The sequence below is a fragment of the Canis aureus genome, chromosome 1 (genome assembly GCF_053574225.1).
Source record: "Canis aureus isolate CA01 chromosome 1, VMU_Caureus_v.1.0, whole genome shotgun sequence".
NCBI classification, from domain to species: domain Eukaryota; kingdom Metazoa; phylum Chordata; class Mammalia; order Carnivora; family Canidae; genus Canis; species Canis aureus.
In genome coordinates, this window is record NC_135611.1 from 75,726,241 (window position 1) to 75,748,136 (window position 21,896).

Genomic DNA, 21,896 nt, shown 5'->3' on the forward strand with positions numbered 1-21,896 from the left:
AGAGGCAGGAGAGGGACCTGATCTGAATCATACGAATATACCGAGGCCAACATCAACTCATGATTGCTTTCATCCCCCCAACTCACCCCCAGGTCCTGCCAATCGTGGTTTTCTTCAGCACCGTAATGTCCATGCTTTACTACCTTGGATTGATGCAGTGGATCATTAGAAAGGTACTGGGACTTGAAACGATTGGGTGACAGGTGTACAGCTGCTTATTTGGGGACAAAGTCTTAAATGCCTTTTATCTAGGTTTTCCCAACATGCCTTTATGTTCATACCAAGATCCTCCATCACCTCCTCTTCCACCCCAAGTTATTAGACCCTCGCAAAAAATCCTACATGTAGCCATAGAGCAAATTTTATCTCGGAGACATTTAACGGGGCTTTGACCTGCTGGCTATCTTCAGGAAACCTTAGTAATTACTTCTTTGACCAAAGTATTGACTCCAGCAGAGCAGACATCTGTGGGGAGAACAGCACCCTTCCTTCATCCTGGCTGTGTTTCCCTGTCCCTTACACGGAGTCCCGGCTTTCCCTCAGGATGTTGCAAAAGTGGAGACGCCTGCTCTAGTTGTTAGAAGATCAAAGCAAGAAGGGGAAGCTGCTTTGTGTTTCTGAGGGACTTGATAAGCACACACAAGTTTTGTTTTTTTTTTAAATAAAAAACGTCTGAAAAGTTAATCTCATTCCTGCCACCTCAGCATCTGTCAGTTCTACTAGACTTGTGTTAAATCAGAACCTGAGGAAATGTGTAAGTTAGTGCAAATGCACACCCAAACCAGGCGGTGCATACAGAGATTGGGCACAGCCATAGCCCTCCCTTGATCCTTGTAAATACATAAATGAGAGGGAAGGAGAGACAAAGGAGAAGGAGAGAGAGGGAGTCAGAGAGGCAGAGAGAAAGAATAGCAGCTGAATTCAGAATTTCAGCAACAGTGTAATTTTCTGATTGTTGACTTGAACATTCAGCAGTACTGGGCTCATGTCAAAGCAGAAAGGAAGGACAGAATGCAACAGGATGTCCCCATTCTGAAGCGGGCACCACAGTCTCTAGCGGAAGGGCTAGTGTAGAAGTGGGACCATAAAGCATGTTCATTTGAGAGTTTAGCACAAAAGGCCAAACCTCAACTACATCCCACTACTTACTAGCTGGGTGATCTTAGACACCCAGGTGTTCTGTGCCTTGGATTCCTTTGCTATAAAATGGCTATGATTACAGGACCTCTCACAAAGGGTTGTTGTGATCATTAAATTCATTGCCTGAATCAAGAGCTTAAAACAGTGCTTGGAATGCAGCAAAGCTTGTCATGACTGTTAGCAGTTATTATAATTTATTACTCTTATACAACATTTTGATAGACAATTGTTTGTATGATGAAAGTATGAATTCAGAGGATATACAGTGACTCAGCCCTACCATTCACATAGGAGGATTTGATGGGTCCACTTTGTAGGCTAAATAACATACGCTCACATTATGCACCAGTGCTGGCCTGCCAACAATTATTGAAAGCATTTTCCTTGAAAGATTTTCATCCCTACTTTGAAGTGTCACATATACAAACAGCTCTTCACTGATTTTGTTCCTTTTCCCCTTTTAGGTTGGATGGGTAATGTTAGTTACTATGGGATCATCTCCTATTGAATCTGTAGTGGCTGCTGGCAATATATTCGTTGGACAGGTAAGTTGTAGAATCTAACACCATCTTGACTCGATTACTCCTACCTGCGGGGTAAGAGGGCTCATGTTCTAAGTTTCTATTTAGTCCATGAAGTGAAGCTCAACACATTCCATCTTATAGAACAATTACAAATAATGAGGGGAAACTTGTAAAATTTCACACATGCTTCTGCGGTGCTCAACTGAATACTTACTATACTAAAAGTACAGCTATTATTGATAGAGAGTCCCATGTAACAGGCCACCTGTCCTCCTTAATGGGATTCAAGCCCTTACAACACTTTCTCTAACTCCTTTCCACCCAAGGAGAAGAGTGGGGTATATGATTCCCAATTAGGATAACCCCTTTGGGCACCTGTAACCTGTCCTTGTTATTGATGGTATGTTCTTAGGCATCTCTATTTCCCTTTGGTGTAAGCAAAGAGGTTTATGGTCGGTCACGATGAAGCTGGAAGATGTGAAGTCACCAGTTCACAAGGCTAGGCCTCAGTTACTTGGGCAATAGTGTTCCAACTTAGAAAAGTGTACTTGGCCAGTAGACTAGGCTAGTGGAGACCTTATATGAATTGGCCCTGTAAACTCTTGCAAAATTTACACATGACTCAATATGCACACTGACATATTGAACTCTAGTTCAGTGATCCAGACATCAATGGTGTTAGTTCTCAAATGAATATGCATCAGAACCACAAGTGAAGGCTTGTTCAAACAGTATGATAGCTGGTCCTATTCCCATAGTTTTTGAATCAGTAAGTCTAAGAATTTGCATATCTAGTAAGTTCCCGGGTGATGCTGATGGAGCTGTCTGTGGTTCACATTTAGAAATACTGCTTTACATCTAACTCTTGGTTTTGGCTCAGGTCATGATCTTCTATGAGTGCTGGGATTTAGTCCCGAGTCATGTTTCGAGCTTGTTGTGGAATCTGTTTGAGATTTCCTTCCCTCTCCCTTTGCCCTTTCCACTTGTGCTCTCTTTCCCTTTCTCTCTCTCTCTCTCTCTCTCTCTCTCGCTCTCTCTTAAATAAATAAATCTTTCAAAAAATAACAAATCAATACTTCTTTAGAAAATGGAATCTGGGAGACCTGGGTGGCTCAGTCAGTTGGGTGTCCAACTCTTGGTCTTAGCTCAGTTCTTGATCTCGGGGTCGTGTTTTTAAGCCCTGCACTGGGCTCCGTTAAAAGATAAAAGGGAGAGAGAATCTTTAGTAGATTGGCACACATTCCTATGATTTAAAAGAGAGCATTTAATCTTGTCTTGCTTTGTTTCTAGACAGAGTCTCCACTGCTGGTCCGACCGTACTTACCACACATCACCAAGTCTGAACTCCATGCAATCATGACAGCTGGGTTCTCCACCATTGCTGGAAGTGTCTTGGGTGCATACATTTCTTTTGGGGTAAGAACATTTGAAGATAAATTTATGGAAAATTCAACCTCTTCTTTCTTTGCTGATCTATAACTATCCTCTATATCTCTGTCTTTTGTTGACCACTGCTGTTGGAATAGGAGGCAAGACATATCAGATAAAGGGCTAGTTTCCAAGATCTATAAAGAACTTATTAAACTCAACACCAAAGAAACAAACAATCCAATCATGAAATGGGCAAAAGACATGAACAGAAATCTCACAGAGGAAGACATAGACATGGCCAACATGCATATGAGAAAATGTTCTGCATCACTTGCCATCAGGGAAATACAAATCAAAACTACAATGAGATACCACCTCACACCAGTGAGAATGGGGAAAATTAACAAGGCAGGAAACAACAAATGTTGGAGAGGATGCGGAGAAAAGGGAACCCTCTTACACTGTTGGTGGGAATGTGAACTGGTGCAGCCACTCTGGAAAACTGTGTGGAGGTTCCTCAAAGAGTGTCCTTTTGCTGTATAGTTGGTTATTCTTCCTCTGGCCTTGGAATGGAGTGACCCTGAGGATCTCTGTGGCTTCACTTTCAAATCCTGCCACCTAAAACTGAATTGTATTCAAGTGTGGTAGAATGAAATCATATTATGAGGTTCCCTTGGCCAAATATCTAACAACGTAAAACAATAACAAAACCGTTATTACTGTCACTAGTAAAGGCAGTCTAGACTGAGGGTCGGCAAAGTGTGACTTGTGGGCCAAGCTAGATTGCTCCCCTTTATGGTAACTAAAGTTTCACTAGAAACCAGCTACTCTATTCATTCTTCTATGGCAGCTTTCATGCTACAGAGTTGAGTAGTTGTGGCCTGAAAAAGCCAAAAATATTTACTCTCTGGCCCTTCACAGAAAAAGTTTTATGACCAGTGGCTTAGAGCAGTGGTTCTCAAAACTTACTGCACATTTAGAATCAACCAGGAATGTTTAAGAACCCGGACGTCCAGGCCCATGCCACAGAGTAATTAAACCAGAAGCCCTTGGGGTGAGACCCAGGCATCAGTAATTTTTAAAAAAAAATTCCTCCCGTACATTCTTATGTGGAACCCAGTTAGAGAGCTGCTGGTGTGTGGCACAGGGCCGCAGAGCATTATAACCGGTGCTTGTGCCCCAAGCACAGAGCTTGTAAGCCCCAAAGAGAGGCAGCCTCCAGTGCAGACACGGAAAAATGAAGAGGTGTGGCCCCAGGTGAGTAGGAGCTCTTACTAGAGAGGTTTCATCCCTTCACTTCAACCAGTCCTCGGAGAGCCAACCAATAGGAAGAGGGAAGAGCAAAAGTGGAAGAGGGGGCACCTGGGAGGCTCAGCCAGTTAAACATCTGCCTTCACCTCAGGTCATGATCTCAGAGTCCTGGGATGGAGCCCGCATCCAACTCCCTGCTCTACGAGGAGCCTGCTTCTCCCTCTCCCTCCTCCTGCTTGTGCTCTCTGTCCTTCTCTCTGCTAAATAAATAAATAAATAAATAAATAAATAATCTAAAAGGAGGGAGGAGCTGAAAGAGTTCTCAGGAATAGCAGTGTGGATCTGCAGATGGTCCACTCAGCCACCGCTCTAAGAGTGCTGCCTGTGAAAATGTGCTGGCTGGACTGGGGGTGGGGAGGGAAGTGCAGATTCCGGCATTCTGAAAATATAGGGAAGAGAATTCAGAAACAAAATAAGCATGTGGGGACGAAAGGCAAAAGAGTTTAAGTAGGTTCACAGTGAGGGAAACAGAAATCACTTACAGATTAAAGGGACTCTGGATAATGAATATTATATAAAAGCACCACAGAATTCAGAAGACTGAAAGGAAGACAGAGAGGGGTGTACCTGTGCCTGCACCCCAGACACTTCCCTTGTCTAAACTGATGATCTAATGAAATACGTGTTTTCGGGACTATTTAAACATTCATCAGGTCCACAGGGAGGGAGAGGAATCTTCTTCTGAAGTTTTTACCAGGATTCATTCTCTTCTGAAATGATTAGATTTTGGTTTTGGGCTTCTCACCAAAGGATGTGGTCAATTAGCACAAATTCCTCCCTTCGTCCTCTGACTCTCAAGGTGATGCTGACATGGCTCACTGAGTGCTCCCAAGCCTCCAAAAATACACTATTGTGAGGCAGGCTCCGTTCTGCCCTTCTCTCCCCTTGTAAAGCTTTTGGGCTGTTCATTCTGAGCACAACAGAAAAGCTACACTTCAGCTGGCCCTTCTCCCAAAATCACAGGTTTCACCCTCCCACCTTTTAACTGCGTCAGTGATGTCCGCACCTGCATCATTGGCTGTGGCTAAACTCTTCTGGCCTGAGACAGAAACACCTAAAATAACCCTCAAGAATGCCATGAAAATGGAAACTGGGTAAGTGGGATACCTCGTTCCTACAAGCTGGGGAGGTGGGATGGGGGTGTCCAAATTCAAAGCACAGACAAAAGTTGATCATTGGAGAGCCCATGACCTTAAAATGAATGTAATTTCCCAGTGACTATCAGGCTTCATTAGACTTCCCAAAAAAAAAAAAAAAAAATCCTTCTTCAATACTTGAAAAGCTTCCTAAATACTTGTATGTCAATACATTTCCTTAACCGTAGAATGTAGATATTTCATTTTAAATGTGGTGTAGTGTTTTTTGAGCACTGATTTAAGACCGTTGGAAAGCAATGGGACAACCATTTCTGGAAGTTTCTTATATAATAGGAAGTATTAAGGTATGATATAGATATCTTTAGCCCCTCTTCAGTTCATTTTTTTGCCTTGTGCAAAAGAAAGGAAGAAAGGGTGAAAAGGATAAAGGGGTTCAAGATAGTCAAAATAATCAAATTCAATAACAGAATCCATCAACAAACATGTTGCTGGGATTCATCCCCTGTTTGTATATAGGTATAGTCAGTAAAAAGCAACTTGTCAAAGAATGCATGTATGGAATAGGTGTGATTTCACTTGTAAAGTTAAGCAAATGTGTATATCTATGCAACATATTATTTAGGTACACACTCACATAGGAAAAGGGAAAAGAAAGGGAATGATAAGCAACCTCTAAGGAGCCAGGTACCTTTGAGATTAAAGAGAAGAGAATAAGATTAAGGAAGAAGGGGTACTCAAAAGTGATGGTGGCATTCCATTTCTTAAATGAGGTGATGGATATTCAGGCCTTCTTTGAATTATTAGTTCTTATGCCATGAACTAATATTTTACTAATATTTTATAAATATTTTCTAGTAGCTACCTTAATATAATTTTTAAACTTATAATATTTTTATCTTTTCCCAAATTTTAATTATAACCTCTTCCCCAATTAACAGAGTAGTATAACCATGAGACACCCATATGACCATCACCTACACTCAGGAATTATAAGCAATTATAAGTGATGTCATAGAATTTAGTTATTTTGACCAAGGCATGAGCTTGTGAGGTTGTGTCTCCAACCAAATGAGCTCTGATTATTCCATTCTTACACCTGTGATGTCCATCCACTGATAACACCTTGGTAATTCTGAAATTGCTATTTTTTGATAAAGTGATTCAAGGAACCTCCTAGAAGCCGCAACACAGGGAGCATCCTCATCCATCTCCCTTGTGGCAAATATAGCTGTGAATCTGATTGCCTTCCTGGCCCTGTTGTCTTTTGTGAATGCAGCCTTGTCCTGGCTTGGAAACATGTTTGACTACCCACAACTAAGTTTTGAGGTATAATTCTATCATGTCTCTCTCCATTTTGTTTCTACCTTTGTTTAAAAAAAAAAAAATAGGTTTGTGAATTGCCTTCCGTAACCACCTGTAGTATACTCTTACACAATGCACACACTCATCATGTATCTCCCATCTTCCCACCTCCTCCTGCCCCTCAACTCCTATCACCCTCCTGGAGAGAATGATTGACCTCATGCCAGAAATTCAGGGGACTTCATATAACCCAATGCTAACCTTGACTCCTAATGGAAAGAGATGAGCAAAGCAATGTGAAGAAATTTCTACACCTAAAGGAGATATAGAGAGGTTGAGAAAAATCTTGTAAAAAGGGTGAGGCAGAGAAACAAGAAGCAAATCACCATTCTAATAAGGAATCTATTTTTGAGTTTTGTAGATAATATGCTCCTATGTCTTCATGCCCCTTTCCTTCATGATGGGAGTGGAATGGCAAGACAGCTTCATGGTGGCCAAACTCATAGGCTATAAGACATTTTTCAATGAATTTGTCGCTTATGAACACCTCTCAAAATTGATCAGTTTAAGAAAGGAGGCCGGACCCCAATTTGTGAATGGTGTGCAACAATATATGTCGGTGAGTAATTACATTGATTTCTCAATACACTTCTTTCTCACATATCTACATTGGTCAAATAGTCACTGGTGCTTGTGCATAGTAGGCCAGGCATTTGGGTATACATAAGAGAAAAAGACAAACCAAAAATCCCTGATCTCATGGAGCTCATACTGAACATAGCACCTCATAATTTTCAATAATGTTGAATTAATCCGTGTGTGTGTATCTTTGTGTGAGGTATACACAGCTAGTCCTTACTACTATGATCATTTACTTTTGAGACCTGTAGATCCAAACCTAGATGAGCTGGGACAAGAATCAATGAAAAAATATTTGCCACATATCTTCTGTGTGCAAAGCACCTATATACACTGAGGCCACAACATGGAACAAGTGATGAGGTTTCTGCCCTCATGGGATCATAGTCTAATAATGTCAAGGGTCTCTTCCTTCCAGCCTTAAAAGTCTATGAACTCTGAGAAACTGCCCAAATGCAAAATAGTGCCTAGAAATCCTAAGGAAATAGTGAGACACAGTTGCTACTCTTCAAGTGAATGAGGGAAGAGAAAAGCTTGGGTTGTGGTCTGAATTTTTGAGACAAGCACCCTATAACTATGTCAGGACTTCAGATAAATACACTCCAAGGCTTTATTCATGTCTGCTTGACCTCAGATGGGACAAGGGAATGTGGGTGAAGCCATTACTTAGGTCATATTCTACAGCCGAGTCTCCAGCCTTTCTTTCCTGAAAAACAGAATTGTCCCACACACAGAACTCTAAGGAAAATGGGAACCTTCTGACCAAAAGAAAGTAGTTTTTATACTGAGAAAAAGAAGCTCATAATCCTAGCAGTGCCAAGCAGATTTGTGCACATTATTACAAGAATAGAGACAGAACAGTAGGACTGATTTGGGTTGGGGGTGATCCCAACCAGAGGCAGATCCACAGAAGATATTTGAAGACAGGAGCCCAATAGCTTCTGCTACTGTTTAGTCAAAATGGCAAAAGCATTTTTTCCCATTTTCCTATTTACAGGCAACAAAATGGGGATGAGTACCTGCAATTTTTGTTTACCAACCAACAAGTGGTGGGGGGTGTCACATCATCCCCTGGAAAAGGCACCACATGACCAATGCATAAGATCTAGGTCCATGAGGCAAAGCCCAATGTTATCCAGGTCAGAATATGTATGTAGCATGTTGTCCACAGGATGAGCTCTTCATTATGCCATCATCTCTTCTTTCTTAACATAAAAGAAATACTGTGCATGTTTGTTTGTTTACACTTAATTTATACACACCCTGGTATAGTATTAAAAAGGTACAAAAAAGCAAGAGGGATAAGTGAGTCATCCTCCCTATTTTTCTGCTGCTCAGCTATTCTCTTTGTACCGTATTATGCTCTTACTCTTGCTCTTTGCACTTAATAAGATATCTTGGATGCCATTCCCTATCAGTGTCTGTGAAAGAGTATTCTATAGACTGAACACAATTATTAATTTTAAGCCATCTTTTGTTGATGGACACTGCTACCAATTTTCTGCTATTGGAAGCAGTGTTACAATGACTGTCCCTGTATATCCAGCATCGTTGCTCAGGCTCTGGGAGAACCAAACGATGTATTATTGATTTCCTAGTGCAATGCAGCTCTTTCCATCACTCAAATATGGGAAAAGGAAGAACAGTAACATTTTAGCCTCCTGTCCCTCTTATTACAAAACTCTAGATGGAACCCACTCTGGAGCAGAGTGGTTTCTCAGATCTGAGGGAGTGTGCTCAACATAGTTTCAGTTGACCAAGATTAACTGGGGTTCAGAAGTAGATGCTCCTCCTTCTGACGTATCATCTAACATTACATCAGAACACCTACATCATTTATTACCCTTTATCACATCACATAGGCACTTTATCATTTCATATCACCACAAGAAGAAGGCCACTCTGCACTGGACAAAATAACTAGAAAGAAGAATTCATCACAAAAGAAATAAGCAGAACAATACTCTCTGTCCTAGAATTACAGAATTAGGATTTAAATACAATGTCAGAAATTCAATTCAGAAGTATAATTATAAAGCTACCCGTGGTTCTGGAAAAAAGCATAAAGGATTGTAGGACTTCATTATTACAGAATTGAGATCTCCTCAGGCCAAAATTTAAAATAGATTAAATGAGATGCAATCAAAACTGGATGCTCTAACTGCTAGGGTTAATGGAGTGGAAGAGAGAGTGAGTGATATAAGAGGCAAGTTGACAGAAAAAGAAGGAAGCTGAGGAAAAAAGAGAAAAACAATTAAGAACTCATGAGGAAAAGCTTAGGGAAATAAATGATAGCTTGAGAAGGAAAAATATACATCTAATTGGGATTCCAGAAATGGCTGAGAGAGAAAGAGTGGACCATAAAGGATATTTGAATAAATAATAGCTGAGAACTTCCCTAATCTGGGGAAAGAAGCAGGCATTCAGATCCAAGAGGTAGAGAAGACCCTCCCCCAAATCAATAAAGATCATTCAACACCTTGGCGTTAAATACTGAAACTTGCAAGTTTCAAAGAGAAAGAGAAAATCCTTAAAGCAGTGAGGGACAAGAGATTTTTCACTTATATTGGGAGAAATATCAGATTAACAGCAGACCTCTCCACAGAGCCTGGCAGGCCAGAAAGGTCTGGCATGATATTGACAGGGTACTAAATGAGAAGAACATGCAACCACGAATACTTTATTCAACAAGGCTGTCATTCAGAATCGAAGGAGAGATAAAGAGCTTCCAAGAGGCAGCTCTGAAAGAGCTAGGCAGAAACTGAAAGAATATGTGACCCCAAAACCAGCTCTGCAAGAAATATTAAGGGGGACCCAGTAAAAAGAAAGAGGGAGCCCAAAGAAACAATCCACAAATACAGGGACTGAATACATAATACAATGACACTAGATTCATATCTTTCAATAGTTAGTCTGAACGTAAATGGGCTAAATGATCCTATCCAAAGACACAGGGCATCAGACTGGATAAAAAAGCAAGACCCATCTATATGCTGTCTACAAGAGACTCATTTTAGACCTAAGGACACCTCCAGCCTGAAAATGAAGGGGTGGAGAACCATTTACCATTCAAATGGCCCTCAAAAGAAAGCTGAATTAGCAATCCTCATATCAGATAAACTAGAGTTTATCCCAAAGACGGTAGTAAGAGATGAAGAAGGACACTATATCATACTTAAAGGGTCTATCCAACAAGAAGACCTAAGAATCATGAATAGTTATGCCCTTAATGTGGGAGCCACCAAGTATATCAATCCATTATAACCAAAGTAAAGAGATACTTAGATAATCATATACTAACAGTAGGAGACTTCAACAGGGCACTCTCAGCAAGTAACAGATCTTCTAAGCAGAACATCACCAAAGAAACAAGGGTCTTGAATGATACTTTATCAAAGAGTTTTTACAGATATATACAGAACATTGCATCCAAATGCAACTGAAAACACATTCTTCCCAAGCGCACGTGGAACTTTCTCTAGAATAGACAACATATTGGGTCAGAAATCAGGTCTCAACCAATACCAAAAGATTGGGATTGTCCTCTGCATATTTTCAGACCACAGTGCTTTAAAACTAGAACTCAATCACAAGAAGAAATTTGGAAGAAACCCAAAAACATGGAGGTTAAAGAGCGTCCTACTAAAAGATGAATGGATCAGCCAGGGAATTAGAATAGAACTTAAAAGATTCATGGAAACTAGTGAAAATGAAAACACAAACATTCAAAATCTTTGATACAGCAAAAGCAGTCCTAAGAGGGAAATGCATTCCAATACAAGCCTCCCTCAAAAAACTGGGAAAAACTCAAATACACAAGCTAACCTTGCACCTAAAGGATTTGGAGAAACAACAGCAAATAAAGCCTAAACCAAGTAGAAGAAGAGCGATAATAAAGATTAGAGCAGAACTCAATGAGATAGAGATCAGACGATCTGTAGGAGAGATCAACAAAACAAGGAGCTGGTTCTTTGAAAGAATTAATAAGATAGATAAACCCTTAGCCAGCCTTATTAAAAAGAAAAGAGAAGACTGATATTATTAAATCACGGATGAAAGAGGAGAGATCACAGCCAATATCAAGAAAATACAAATTTTGAAAATATGAGCAGCTATATGCCAACAACTTAGGCAATATGAAAGAAATGGATGCATTTCTGGAAACTCACAAATTACCAAAACTGAAACAGCAAGAAATAGAAAACGTGCACAGGCCAATAACCAGGGAGGAAATTGAAGAAGTCATTACAATCCTCCCAAAACACAAAGGTCCAGGGCCAGATGGCTTCCCAGGGGAACTCTAAAAAACATTTAAAGCAGAAATAATACCTATTCTACTAAAGCTGTTTCAAAGGATAGAAAGGGAGAGAATACTTCCAAACTTGTTTTATGAGGCCAACATTACCTTGATCCCAAAACCAAAGACCCCAACAAAAAGGAGAATTACAGACCAATATCCCTGATGAACATGGATGCAAAAATTCTCACCAAAATACTAGCCAATAGGATCCAATAGTACACTAAGAGGATTATTCAATATGACCACGTGGAAATTATCCCTGGGATGCAAGGCTGGTTCAACATTTGTAAAACGATCAACCTGTTACATCACATCAATAAGAGAAAAGACAAGAACCATATGATCCTCTCAGTAGATGCAAAGAAAGCATTTGATAAAATTCAGCATCCATTCCTGATTAAAACTCTTCACAGTGTAGGGATAGATGGAACATTCCTCATACAATAAAAGCCATCCATTAAAAGCCCACAGCAAATATCACTCTCAATGAGGAAAAACTGAGAGCTTTTGCCCTAAGATCAGGAACACAACAGGGATGTCCATTTTCACCACTGTTATTCAAAATAGTACTAGAAGTCCTAGCCTCAGCAATCAGACAACAAAAAGATATAAAGGCATTCAAAATACAAGGCATTCAAATTGGCAAAGAAGAAGTCAACTTCTCCCACTTCACAGATGACATGACACTGTATATAGAAAACCCAAAAGACTCCACCCCCAGATTTCTAGAACTCATACAGCAAGTGGCAATGTGGCAGGATACAAAATCAATGCAGAGAAATCAGTGGCATTTCTGTACACTAACAATGAGACTGAAGAAATAGAAATTAAGGAATCAATCCCTTTTATAATTGCACCCAAAGCATAAGAAACCTAGGAATATACCTAACTAAAGAGGTAAAAGGATCTATATTCTAAAAACTACAAAATACTTATTAAAGAAACTGAGGAAGACACAAAGAAACAAAGTCCATGTTTGTAGATTGGGAGAATAAATATTGTGAAAAAGTCTATACTTCTCAGAGCAATTTACACATTACATGCAATCCTTATCAACACCTTGCTCTTTCTTCATAGAGTTGGAACAAATAATCTTAATATTTGTATGGAATCAGAAAAGACTCTGTATAACCAGTAAAATGCTGAGTAAGAAAACCAAAGCTGGGGGCATCACAATTATTTGGCCTGAGCAACACCTCTTGGTTGTCAGATCAGAACCAGAGGGCTATGCTCACACTTCCACAAATTCACCCTCCATCTTTCTACTGCCCTGTAAACGTGGGCACCTGACATTCCCAGGGGATGGTTAGAGCTGAGGACCAAAGAGAGGCAAGGACACACCACAGCCAGAATGAAAGGAACTCCTATTATATCTGTGAGTTTCCTCTTTACTAAATTAATCCCTTTTCTTTTAAGTATAATTTATGTACAATAAAGTTCCTTTTTTTGTGTATATATGAGTTTTGAGAAATGTATCACCTGTGTAACCACAACTGCAATGAATATATAGAACATTTCTATCACACCTGGAAAATTTGTCTCAGGGCCACCTGCAGTCAATAGTACCCCGACCCACCCCCTCATTCCCAGACAGCCTGATCTTTCATTCACTATAGATTACATTTGCTTGTAAAATCATACAAATGGACTCACTTAGCTTTCATGTAGTTGCATGTATATATTTTCCTTCTTACTATTACTATACTTACTAAGAGTAGTATTCTATTTCATAGATATCCATAATTTGCTTATCGATTTGTCTGTTGAAGGGTATTTGGATTGTTTCTAGCTTGAAGCTATTATAACTGCCATAAATATTCATGTACAATCTTCTTGTGGATATAGATTTTTACTTCCCCAGGGAAAATTCCAAAGAACATTATTGCTGGATAATGCAGGCTATGTCTACCAACTTGATAAGAAACTGTCAAGCATGTTTGTACTTTATAAACAGGTTGTGTCAGTTTATATTCCCACCAACAATGTACAAGAAATCCAATTATTCTACATCCTTGTCAACACTTGGTATTGTCTGATTTTTTAGCCATTTTATGGATGTATAGTATTATGTTACTGTTTGTTTTGCATTTCTCTGGTGACTAATGATGTCAAACATCTTCTGATGTGAGATATATATATATATATCTTGTAAAAACTAGAACTCAATCACAAGAAGAAATTCTGATGTGATATATATATATATATATATATATATATATATATATCTTGTAAAAACATTTTAGTCATTTTTTATTAGGTGCTTGTCCTCTTATTATTAAATTATAACAGCTCTTTATAGATTCTAAATAAATCCTTTGTCAAACAAATGTAATGTGAATATTTTCTGGAACCAATCTTATATCTTCAGTAGCTAGCACTGGGCCTGGTACATTATAGCAGGTGGCCAGGTCATACTGAATATTAGAAGTTATCATTGGGGGTGCCTAGGAAGCTCAGTTGGTTAAGCAGCTGCCTTTGGCTCAGGTCATGATCCTGAAGTCCTGACCTAAGCTTGCTTCGCCCTCTGCCCATCCCCCAGCTAGTGCTCTCTCTCACATAAATAAAAATATTTAATAAAAACAAGGAAGAAGGGATGCCTGGGTGGCCCAACGGTTGAGTGTCTGCCTTTGGTTCACGTCATGATCCTGGGGTCCTTGCATCCAGTCTTGCATCGGGCTCCCCATGGTGAGCCTGCTTCTCCTTCCGCCTATGCCTCTGCCTCTCTCTGTGTGTCTCTCATAAGTAAATAAATAAAATCTTTAAAAAAAAATTTTTTTTCATTGAGCTGAAAGTGGCATTTGTAGAGGCCAAGATTATCAATTCCAACTCCTTTGTAGAAAATCTCTGAATCCACACAGCCCTTTTCCCTCTCTCAAGATTCAAGGGGAGACAAAAAAAAAAGTCTATGAAACAACAGTTGTTTGACATCATGCACTGAATATTTATTTGTCAATATTAATTCCATAGTCAGAAAAGGAAGCCTGGTTAGGATGTCAGATTTACTAAGCTAGTCACGCCATGTATACTTCTAAGTGTTTATGCTTGTTTACAGATTCGTTCTGAGACAATTGCCACTTACGCTCTCTGTGGCTTTGCGAATATCGGTTCTCTAGGAATAGTGATCGGCGGACTTAGTAAGTGAAAAGAATTTTCTTTAATAATGTATGTGACATAAACATACATTCAATCTCCATCTGGCTCTGTAACATTATTTGTGTCAGGGGAAGAAAAGGCCCTGGGACAGTAGTAAACCCTTTGCAGCCTATTTTTATCCCTGCTCTGCCATATAGTTTTCCTTTGTATACCCAAGCTAAACTCAGAAAGAATTTGTTCAAATGTGCAGGTGCTTGTCTACCCAAGGATGACACTAGGTCTCACTTTGTATGACAATTCCAGTCAATTTTTAAGGGCCACTGGAGAAGGATTCTGAGGCCTAGTGAAAGTGGAAAATGCTGTTATTAATTAGTGATGTCTTCCATAGGCATAGAAATAAATGGTGACGATGAGTTGCAAATGTTTGGATCTTTCCTTGAAATCTGTTTGCCTTGCCATGCTCTCCATACACTGTGATAAAACTTAGGACTCACTTCTTCTGTAAAAAATGGAAGCTTCTGGGCCTGTGGACAAATGTATTCCTTTCCTCTCCCACCAGAGAACTTCTCTGGATGTAAAGCTCATCATTAAGCTCTAGAATCTTTATTTTTCCCAGCTAATTTGGAAAAAAAGGAAGGAAGGAAGGAAGGAAGGAAGGAAGGAAGGAAGGAAGGAAGGAAAGAAGGAAGGAAGGAAGGAAGGAAGGAAGGAAGGAAGGAAGGAAGGAAGGAAGGAAGGAAGGAAGGAAGGAAGAGAAAGAAAGAAAGAAAGAAAGAAAGAAAGAAAGAAAGAAAGAAAGAAAGAAAGAAAGAAAGAAAGAAAGAAAGAAAGAAAGTCATGAGACTCCCAGCCCTAGAACAATTCTCAGAGGCTGGGGATTTGGAATTCCCAATCAATTACCTCAACATTAATCTCCTTCTTCCATGTTTCCCAGCATCTATGGCTCCTTCCAGAAAGCGTGATATCACATCGGGGTCAGTGAGAGCTCTGATTGCAGGGACTGTCGCCTGCTTCATGACAGCCTGTATTGCAGGTACCACATGCCATCCTTTGTGTCCTGTCTTCCAGAGCCCACAGAATGGCAGCTTTCAGGGGGGCCGTGCCTCCAACCTGCAGATGCAGCATATGCTACTGTCGGAAGCTGAGAGGCAGAGCTGCTGCTGAGCATATTGTAAAGTGAAATGTGTGGAACATGGTTGAAAAGCTAGGAACAGGAGGGCACAGTAATGTCGTAAATTAATAAAATAGATGACACTATTTCACTTCCAGGACTACTCTCCAGCACCCCTGTAGACATCAACTGCCATTACATTTTAGAGAATGCCTTCAACTCCAGTTCACCTACGAACACAGCAGATGTGGTATCTTGTTGTCAATCTCTATTAAACAGGTATTGTATTCTTGAGTCTAACTTCTTCATATCTATTATTAATAAACAAATTAGGCCTATAGAGCCCATCCACTCATTTTTATAACTTTATAAATCTGTTTAAAAATAAGAACCTGTGGGACACCTGGGTGGCTCAGTCAGTTGAGTGTCCGATTCTTGGTTTCAGCTCAGCTCATGATCCCAGGGTCCTGAAATGGAACCCTGCCTCAGGCTCAGAGCCTAGTGGGGAGTCTGTTTGTCCCTCTCCCTCTGTTCCACCCCCCACTCACACTCACACACACACACACACACACACACACACACACTCTATCTCTCTCTCTCTCAAATAAATAAACTTTTTAAAAAATAAATAACTTGTGCAAAAATTTATTTGGATTTAGATCACCCTTCATTTTGACTTTTCTCATCTGAGACTAGGACCTATAATACTAGCTAGTGCTATGCAAGCATTTCTTATGCCCTCAGCTTTGTGATAGGCACTTTGTATGAATTAGCTCATTTAACCCTGGAAACCACAGTATAAGGTAAGAACTATTGCTCTTTTTAGTGTTCAATAAAAATAGGCCTTGAGGAGGCTATACCACTTTCCCAAGACCAATAAAGATGCAAACTTTAGGTCTTTCTGTCTATAGAGTCCATGCCCTTAACTAGTACCCAAGCACTAATTCTTTGTTACTGCCTCTCTTTCAAGGGCACCAAGCAGTGCAGGCTGTCCTGAAAACATGGTGATAGCGATAGTGGTGGGCTACAGTGCATGAGGTGCCACCAGTGACCCATCTGGCCACTCCCACTCTGTACAGTTTCTATCTGCAAAATCAATATCCCTACCCCATTTGCCCTTTGATGCTATGTTTAATCTGACTTCTCCTGCTTATCTACTTTTTCTGTTCTACAGCCCAACTAACTGTTTTATTACACTTTTCACCAGCACTATTGTCAACGGTCCTGGTGTCATCATCCCAGGAGGAAACCACAGCTTGTCTTCTTTAAGGGGCTGCTGCAAGTTGTTAACTCCACCAACACTGAACTGCAGTTGGATCCCTGATGCATTTTGAGTGCAGCTGCTTCTCCAATGGAACTGTAGGTATAGATGCTGAATTTTCTGCTTTGGGGAGGAAAAAAAACTATTCTTCACAGACTGATACTTTCATTGTGGAATCAGCTTTAATTGGAAAAAAGGAAAACAGGAGTGAACCTTTTGGATCTCCAGAATCACGCTCCTTTCCTTCTTTCCTTCCCTTCTGCAAACCCTTCCCCACTAACAACTACTATGGTATCTTAAGATGAGCTCTTGTCTCCAGTCCCAAAGATGTTTTCTGACCCTAGAATTTTATGACATTTTACCAGAATACAGGCATAAATGAAGGGTAACAACAATGGGGCTGTGGCTCAGCCACACCCAGAGTGGCTCCCTTCTAAAATGACTTAGGGAGGTCACTGCAGTCATCCTGGCTGACCTAAAACAGCCAGAAGTTGAATCTCACATGGAAAAGAATCAATCACTTATCACCTGCTCATTGCCTGCCTGAGGAAGTCCTACAGAAATCAAGCATTCCCTAAGAGAACTTTTTGACCATTCTAGAATCAGGTTTCAAATACTACATGCTTAGAGATTTATACCAATCAGCTTACCCGAAATTTTGCTGCAATAGGATATAAGTCAAAAAACTTGGTGACTTGCAAGTTTACTTTTCTCTTACACCATATGCCTAGTGAGGGACAATTCTGGTGGTAATTCATATTGTCTTCACTTCTAGGACCCAGGCTAAAGGAGCAGCCACTATGTGGGGTATGTTGTGAGAGGTGGAAAAAAAGGTGGCTCTTAAAACTTCTGCTACGAAGGACCCTTCACTTCTACTACATTCCATCACCCAAAGCTAATCATGATGAGCACAATGTCAATGGTTATGGATGAATTATCCTGTCCTAGGGAAGGATAGTGAGCATTTTGGGGGAAAAAAATATGATATACTACATGGATGCACGATATCCATGTCTCCCTTCAAGGAGTCACCTGTCCCATAACAGAAAGCCTACTCGTGTGTAAAATTGGTTTGTTCCTGTTGACATTACTGGAAAATAGCACAACTTTTCTGTTGAAATGTCCCTTAAGAACCACTGGAGGGAGAAAACTAAGTCCTGGTTGACATTCGAAGCCTTCCACAGACACTTCCATTCACCAGGAAAGCAGCAGCACCAAAGCTGCTTCCTGGGTATTAAATAAGAACCTTCCTCAATGGGTTCTGAGATTTAATGTGTGTCAGAAGAAAATTCCTGAGACAATGACAGGGTCTCTTAAATGAAATGCTCATCGCCAATTCTCTTAATAACACAAAGACCACATTGTGTGAGGAAACAAGGACACCAATGACTGAGTCAAAAGGTGATTCCCCAGAAAGAGATACGTGAAAAGGGTTTTTGGAATACTTGAATTTATTTTAGCTATGGTTTCTTTCTTGCTCGTGCACAATTTTTTGAAATGTATATATAAGTAGCTGGTGTGTGTGTGTGTGTGTGTGGCAATAGAGGTGAAGAATGATATTAAATGCCCAAAGGACTCTTTATCTCTAAAGTATAATATACTAGGATATTCTTAACTATTGATCATTTGAATCAAATTTTTCTTAAAATTTATATGCCCTTTCAGTATTTAGATTTTACTTTAGGAAACTACATTTACATGTTTTTTCCCTCTCTTCTCTATATTCCTTGTGGCAATATTTAAAAAAAAAGTCTTCATTATGTCAGGTGTTCCAGTTATTCATATGTTGGTTCTTTTTGGTTTACTGTGGCTATTATCTTTCTAACTCCTTTTTATCGTGTCATTTCTTTGCAGTTTTCTATTTTGCTGATTCCTGAGACTCTCAAAGAGAATTTCTTTCCTCTTTCTGTGTGCTTCTATGGCCAACTAATTTTCAAATTCTGTCTGTTGCCATTACTGTTCTTTGGATGCTTATAGCTCTACTCTGAGGTCTCTTACTTCAAAGAAAACAATAATTACTGTCCTGTTTTTAAAGTTTTCTTTTTTTTCAGTTGCAGAAAGTAATATCCATTTGTAATAAAAAGTGACAAACACACACACCTTCCTTCAAACATATATAAACATGTAGAGGATTTGTTGATTCTATGAAACTAGAAAGAGTCCACTTAAATATCTTGTTCAACTTCTTTTCATCTGGCAATATATCTTGGACATTCCTACCAAGTCATTTTATATAGTTCTAACTCTATGCTTCCCTTCTTATTCTGTGTGTGTGTGCGTGTGTGTGTGTGTGTGTGTGTCTGTGTCTGTGTGTACAATTCCACACAAATGAGGTAATATATATGCTGGGAGAAGGAAGGAATTAAACATCTTACATTCTTGCTACTTGCTTCCTTCCTCTTCCTTATCCCTGACCCACCACATACACGTAACCCAGGTAAAATAACTTGACATATAGCTTTCTGTACTTTTCGTTCCTGTTCAGGTCCTGTTTTACAAACATATCTTATTGAGGATTGGTATTGTTGTTTTACCATAGTGGGATATTCTGGGACCACTCACATTTCTCTGCAGCTTACTTTTCTTCAATAATATTACTTTCTGTGGGATGCCTGGGTGGCTCAGTGGCTGATCATCTGCCTTCAGCTCAGATCGTGATCCCAGAGTTCCAATATTGAGTCTCACAGCAGGCTTCCCCATGATGAGCCTTCTTCTCCCTCTGCCTGTGTCTATGCCTCTCTCTGTGTGTCTCTCATGAATAAATGAATATAATAATAATAATAATTAATAATAATAATACTTTGTGGATATTCAGGTCCACTGGCAAAACTTTAACTATTTTTGTCAAAGGGTTCATAATATTCCATGACATATTATGTATATGTATTAACCATTCCTCTAAGGACAAGCATCCACTTTTGGGGATTTGATTTTGGTTTTGACTACTTGGAACAATACCTGCCCATTTACTTCACATATTATTAGCTTTATTCTATAGCAGTGCTAGCTGATAAAAATATAATGCAAGTCACATGTGATTTAAAATTTTTTAGTCACCATGTTAAAAATGTAAAAGGAAACAGGTAAGATTAAATTTAATACTATATTTCACCCAATATACCCATGATATTATCATTTCAATGAATTATTAAATATTCTTTTTATTGAACTAATCATTTAAAATCCAGTATATTTTTTATACTTAGAACACATCTTAAGACACATTTTCATTGGCAATACTTGATCTGTATTTAGATTTCATAAAATTTAGTTGAAAGTAAATACACATGCCCAAATTGTTCCAAACACACTTAAAGGCTTTCCAATACCTGAAATGAGCATCAGTTTTTTTAAGTAAAATTTTAGTTTCCTCTGTTCCACATATAAAATAGTTCCATAGTTCAATTAGCAGCTACCATATTGGGCAGGACAAGTCTATATGGTGGTTTCCTAGGTGGACTGACGGGAGTGTGTATATTTGGTATTAATATACGTTGTCAGATTGCTTCTTGGAGAAATATGTTGTCTTAATTTTTACCTGCATTGTGATCTAATCTTTCTAATGTGTTTTATTCATCTACCTTTGTGTGTATATGTGATATTTCTTTTCAAATGCAACCCTGTTCACATAAATCCCATGCTGATTTCTTTTTTAATATTTTCCATCCTTGAGCTGAGGAGGGCATATTATTCTTGAGCCACATGAGAAAGAAGAGTAAGGGCACAGACCAGACAAATGAGCTGATGATAACTTTGGGCTTATTGTATCCAGAAATCTTACCAATCCCCTATAAATGTTGAATGGGCTCTGGACTGGCAGAAAGTTCCCCTCCTCCCCTTATTGGAGTTTTGGGTACATGGTGATGTCTCCACTCGTCTTTAGCAAACATAAAAGCTGGGAAGCTGCTTGTTCCCCTCAGTTCACCCTACACCCACCTACCTGTAGTCTTCTAAGATGGCCAAGATAGGGTATCCATGTGCTTCCTATACATCTGAGATCCCTCGGTGCTGACAGAACATTGCTGTGAATCTATGCACCCTAAGCCTGTTTCAAGACAAGGCTGTGACAACTATTTTGAGGAATTCTGCACTCTGTCTAGGCAGCCCAGGAAATTTGAAGCTGCCATACTTCTCTCTGTGCCCGTCTTCACATCAGTACAGTTTTCACTAGTCTGAAACACCTTTTATAAACACTGTATCATGAATCCAGATATGAATATTTCCTAATTTTAATGAAGGTGGAAGCTTGGTTTATTGCTTCTTATTCTGTTCATTGTTTTCTATGGGCTTGAAAAGGAGAGGGGGCAGAAATGGCATTTCTGTCACCAAAGCAGAAGCCATGGCTATACACAAGTTCTCTGGACCTGCAGAGGCCTTATTGTCTCAGCAAAGAGCAGACTGTAGTCATGGGGTGTGAAGAATGTTCTCTGATTTTTCTTCATTTCGTTAATAAAATCAGCACCCCCAAGCAGTTAGATCTGAGTAAGAAGGTCTCTGTAACTATATAGATTACCAACATGCATTCATTTTGCAAGTGTTCCCAAATAATTGCTTTAATATTTCTGAGGCTTAATTAGGCTGGGAGGCCATGTGAAGAGCTTAAGGTGTGCTCTTGCCCATGAGGCTGACTTCCAATTACAGAACAATTCCAAAATCAGGCATGCTTGTAAAGAAGGTATTGAAAGACACAGCGTGCCAGGAAGCATTAAACTACCCTAGATGTACTGGAGGCAGGGATGGGGAGGCA

The 21,896-nt window shown here is 39.6% G+C and overlaps 1 protein-coding gene across 2 annotated transcripts in view; it reads left to right on the plus strand.

Annotated features, from left to right (window-relative positions):
• Positions 1–20,785, plus strand: part of LOC144318326 (solute carrier family 28 member 3-like) — a 57,550-nt gene extending 36,765 nt beyond the window's left edge. Inside the window, exons 9-19 of one of the 2 annotated variants that reach the window (XM_077905189.1) lie at positions 93–173; positions 1,605–1,685; positions 2,955–3,080; positions 5,310–5,440; positions 6,601–6,769; positions 7,167–7,364; positions 14,737–14,818; positions 15,712–15,810; positions 16,047–16,167; positions 17,096–17,251; positions 17,925–20,785. In XM_077905189.1, the coding sequence (XP_077761315.1) occupies positions 93–173; positions 1,605–1,685; positions 2,955–3,080; positions 5,310–5,440; positions 6,601–6,769; positions 7,167–7,364; positions 14,737–14,818; positions 15,712–15,810; positions 16,047–16,167; positions 17,096–17,222 (1,215 nt within the window). In that variant the 3' untranslated portion in view covers positions 17,223–17,251; positions 17,925–20,785. The remainder of the gene's footprint in view (positions 1–92; positions 174–1,604; positions 1,686–2,954; positions 3,081–5,309; positions 5,441–6,600; positions 6,770–7,166; positions 7,365–14,736; positions 14,819–15,711; positions 15,811–16,046; positions 16,168–17,095; positions 17,252–17,924) is intronic. The other variant, XM_077905178.1, reaches the window with a different exon arrangement.
• The last annotated feature ends 1,111 nt before the right edge of the window (positions 20,786–21,896 follow it).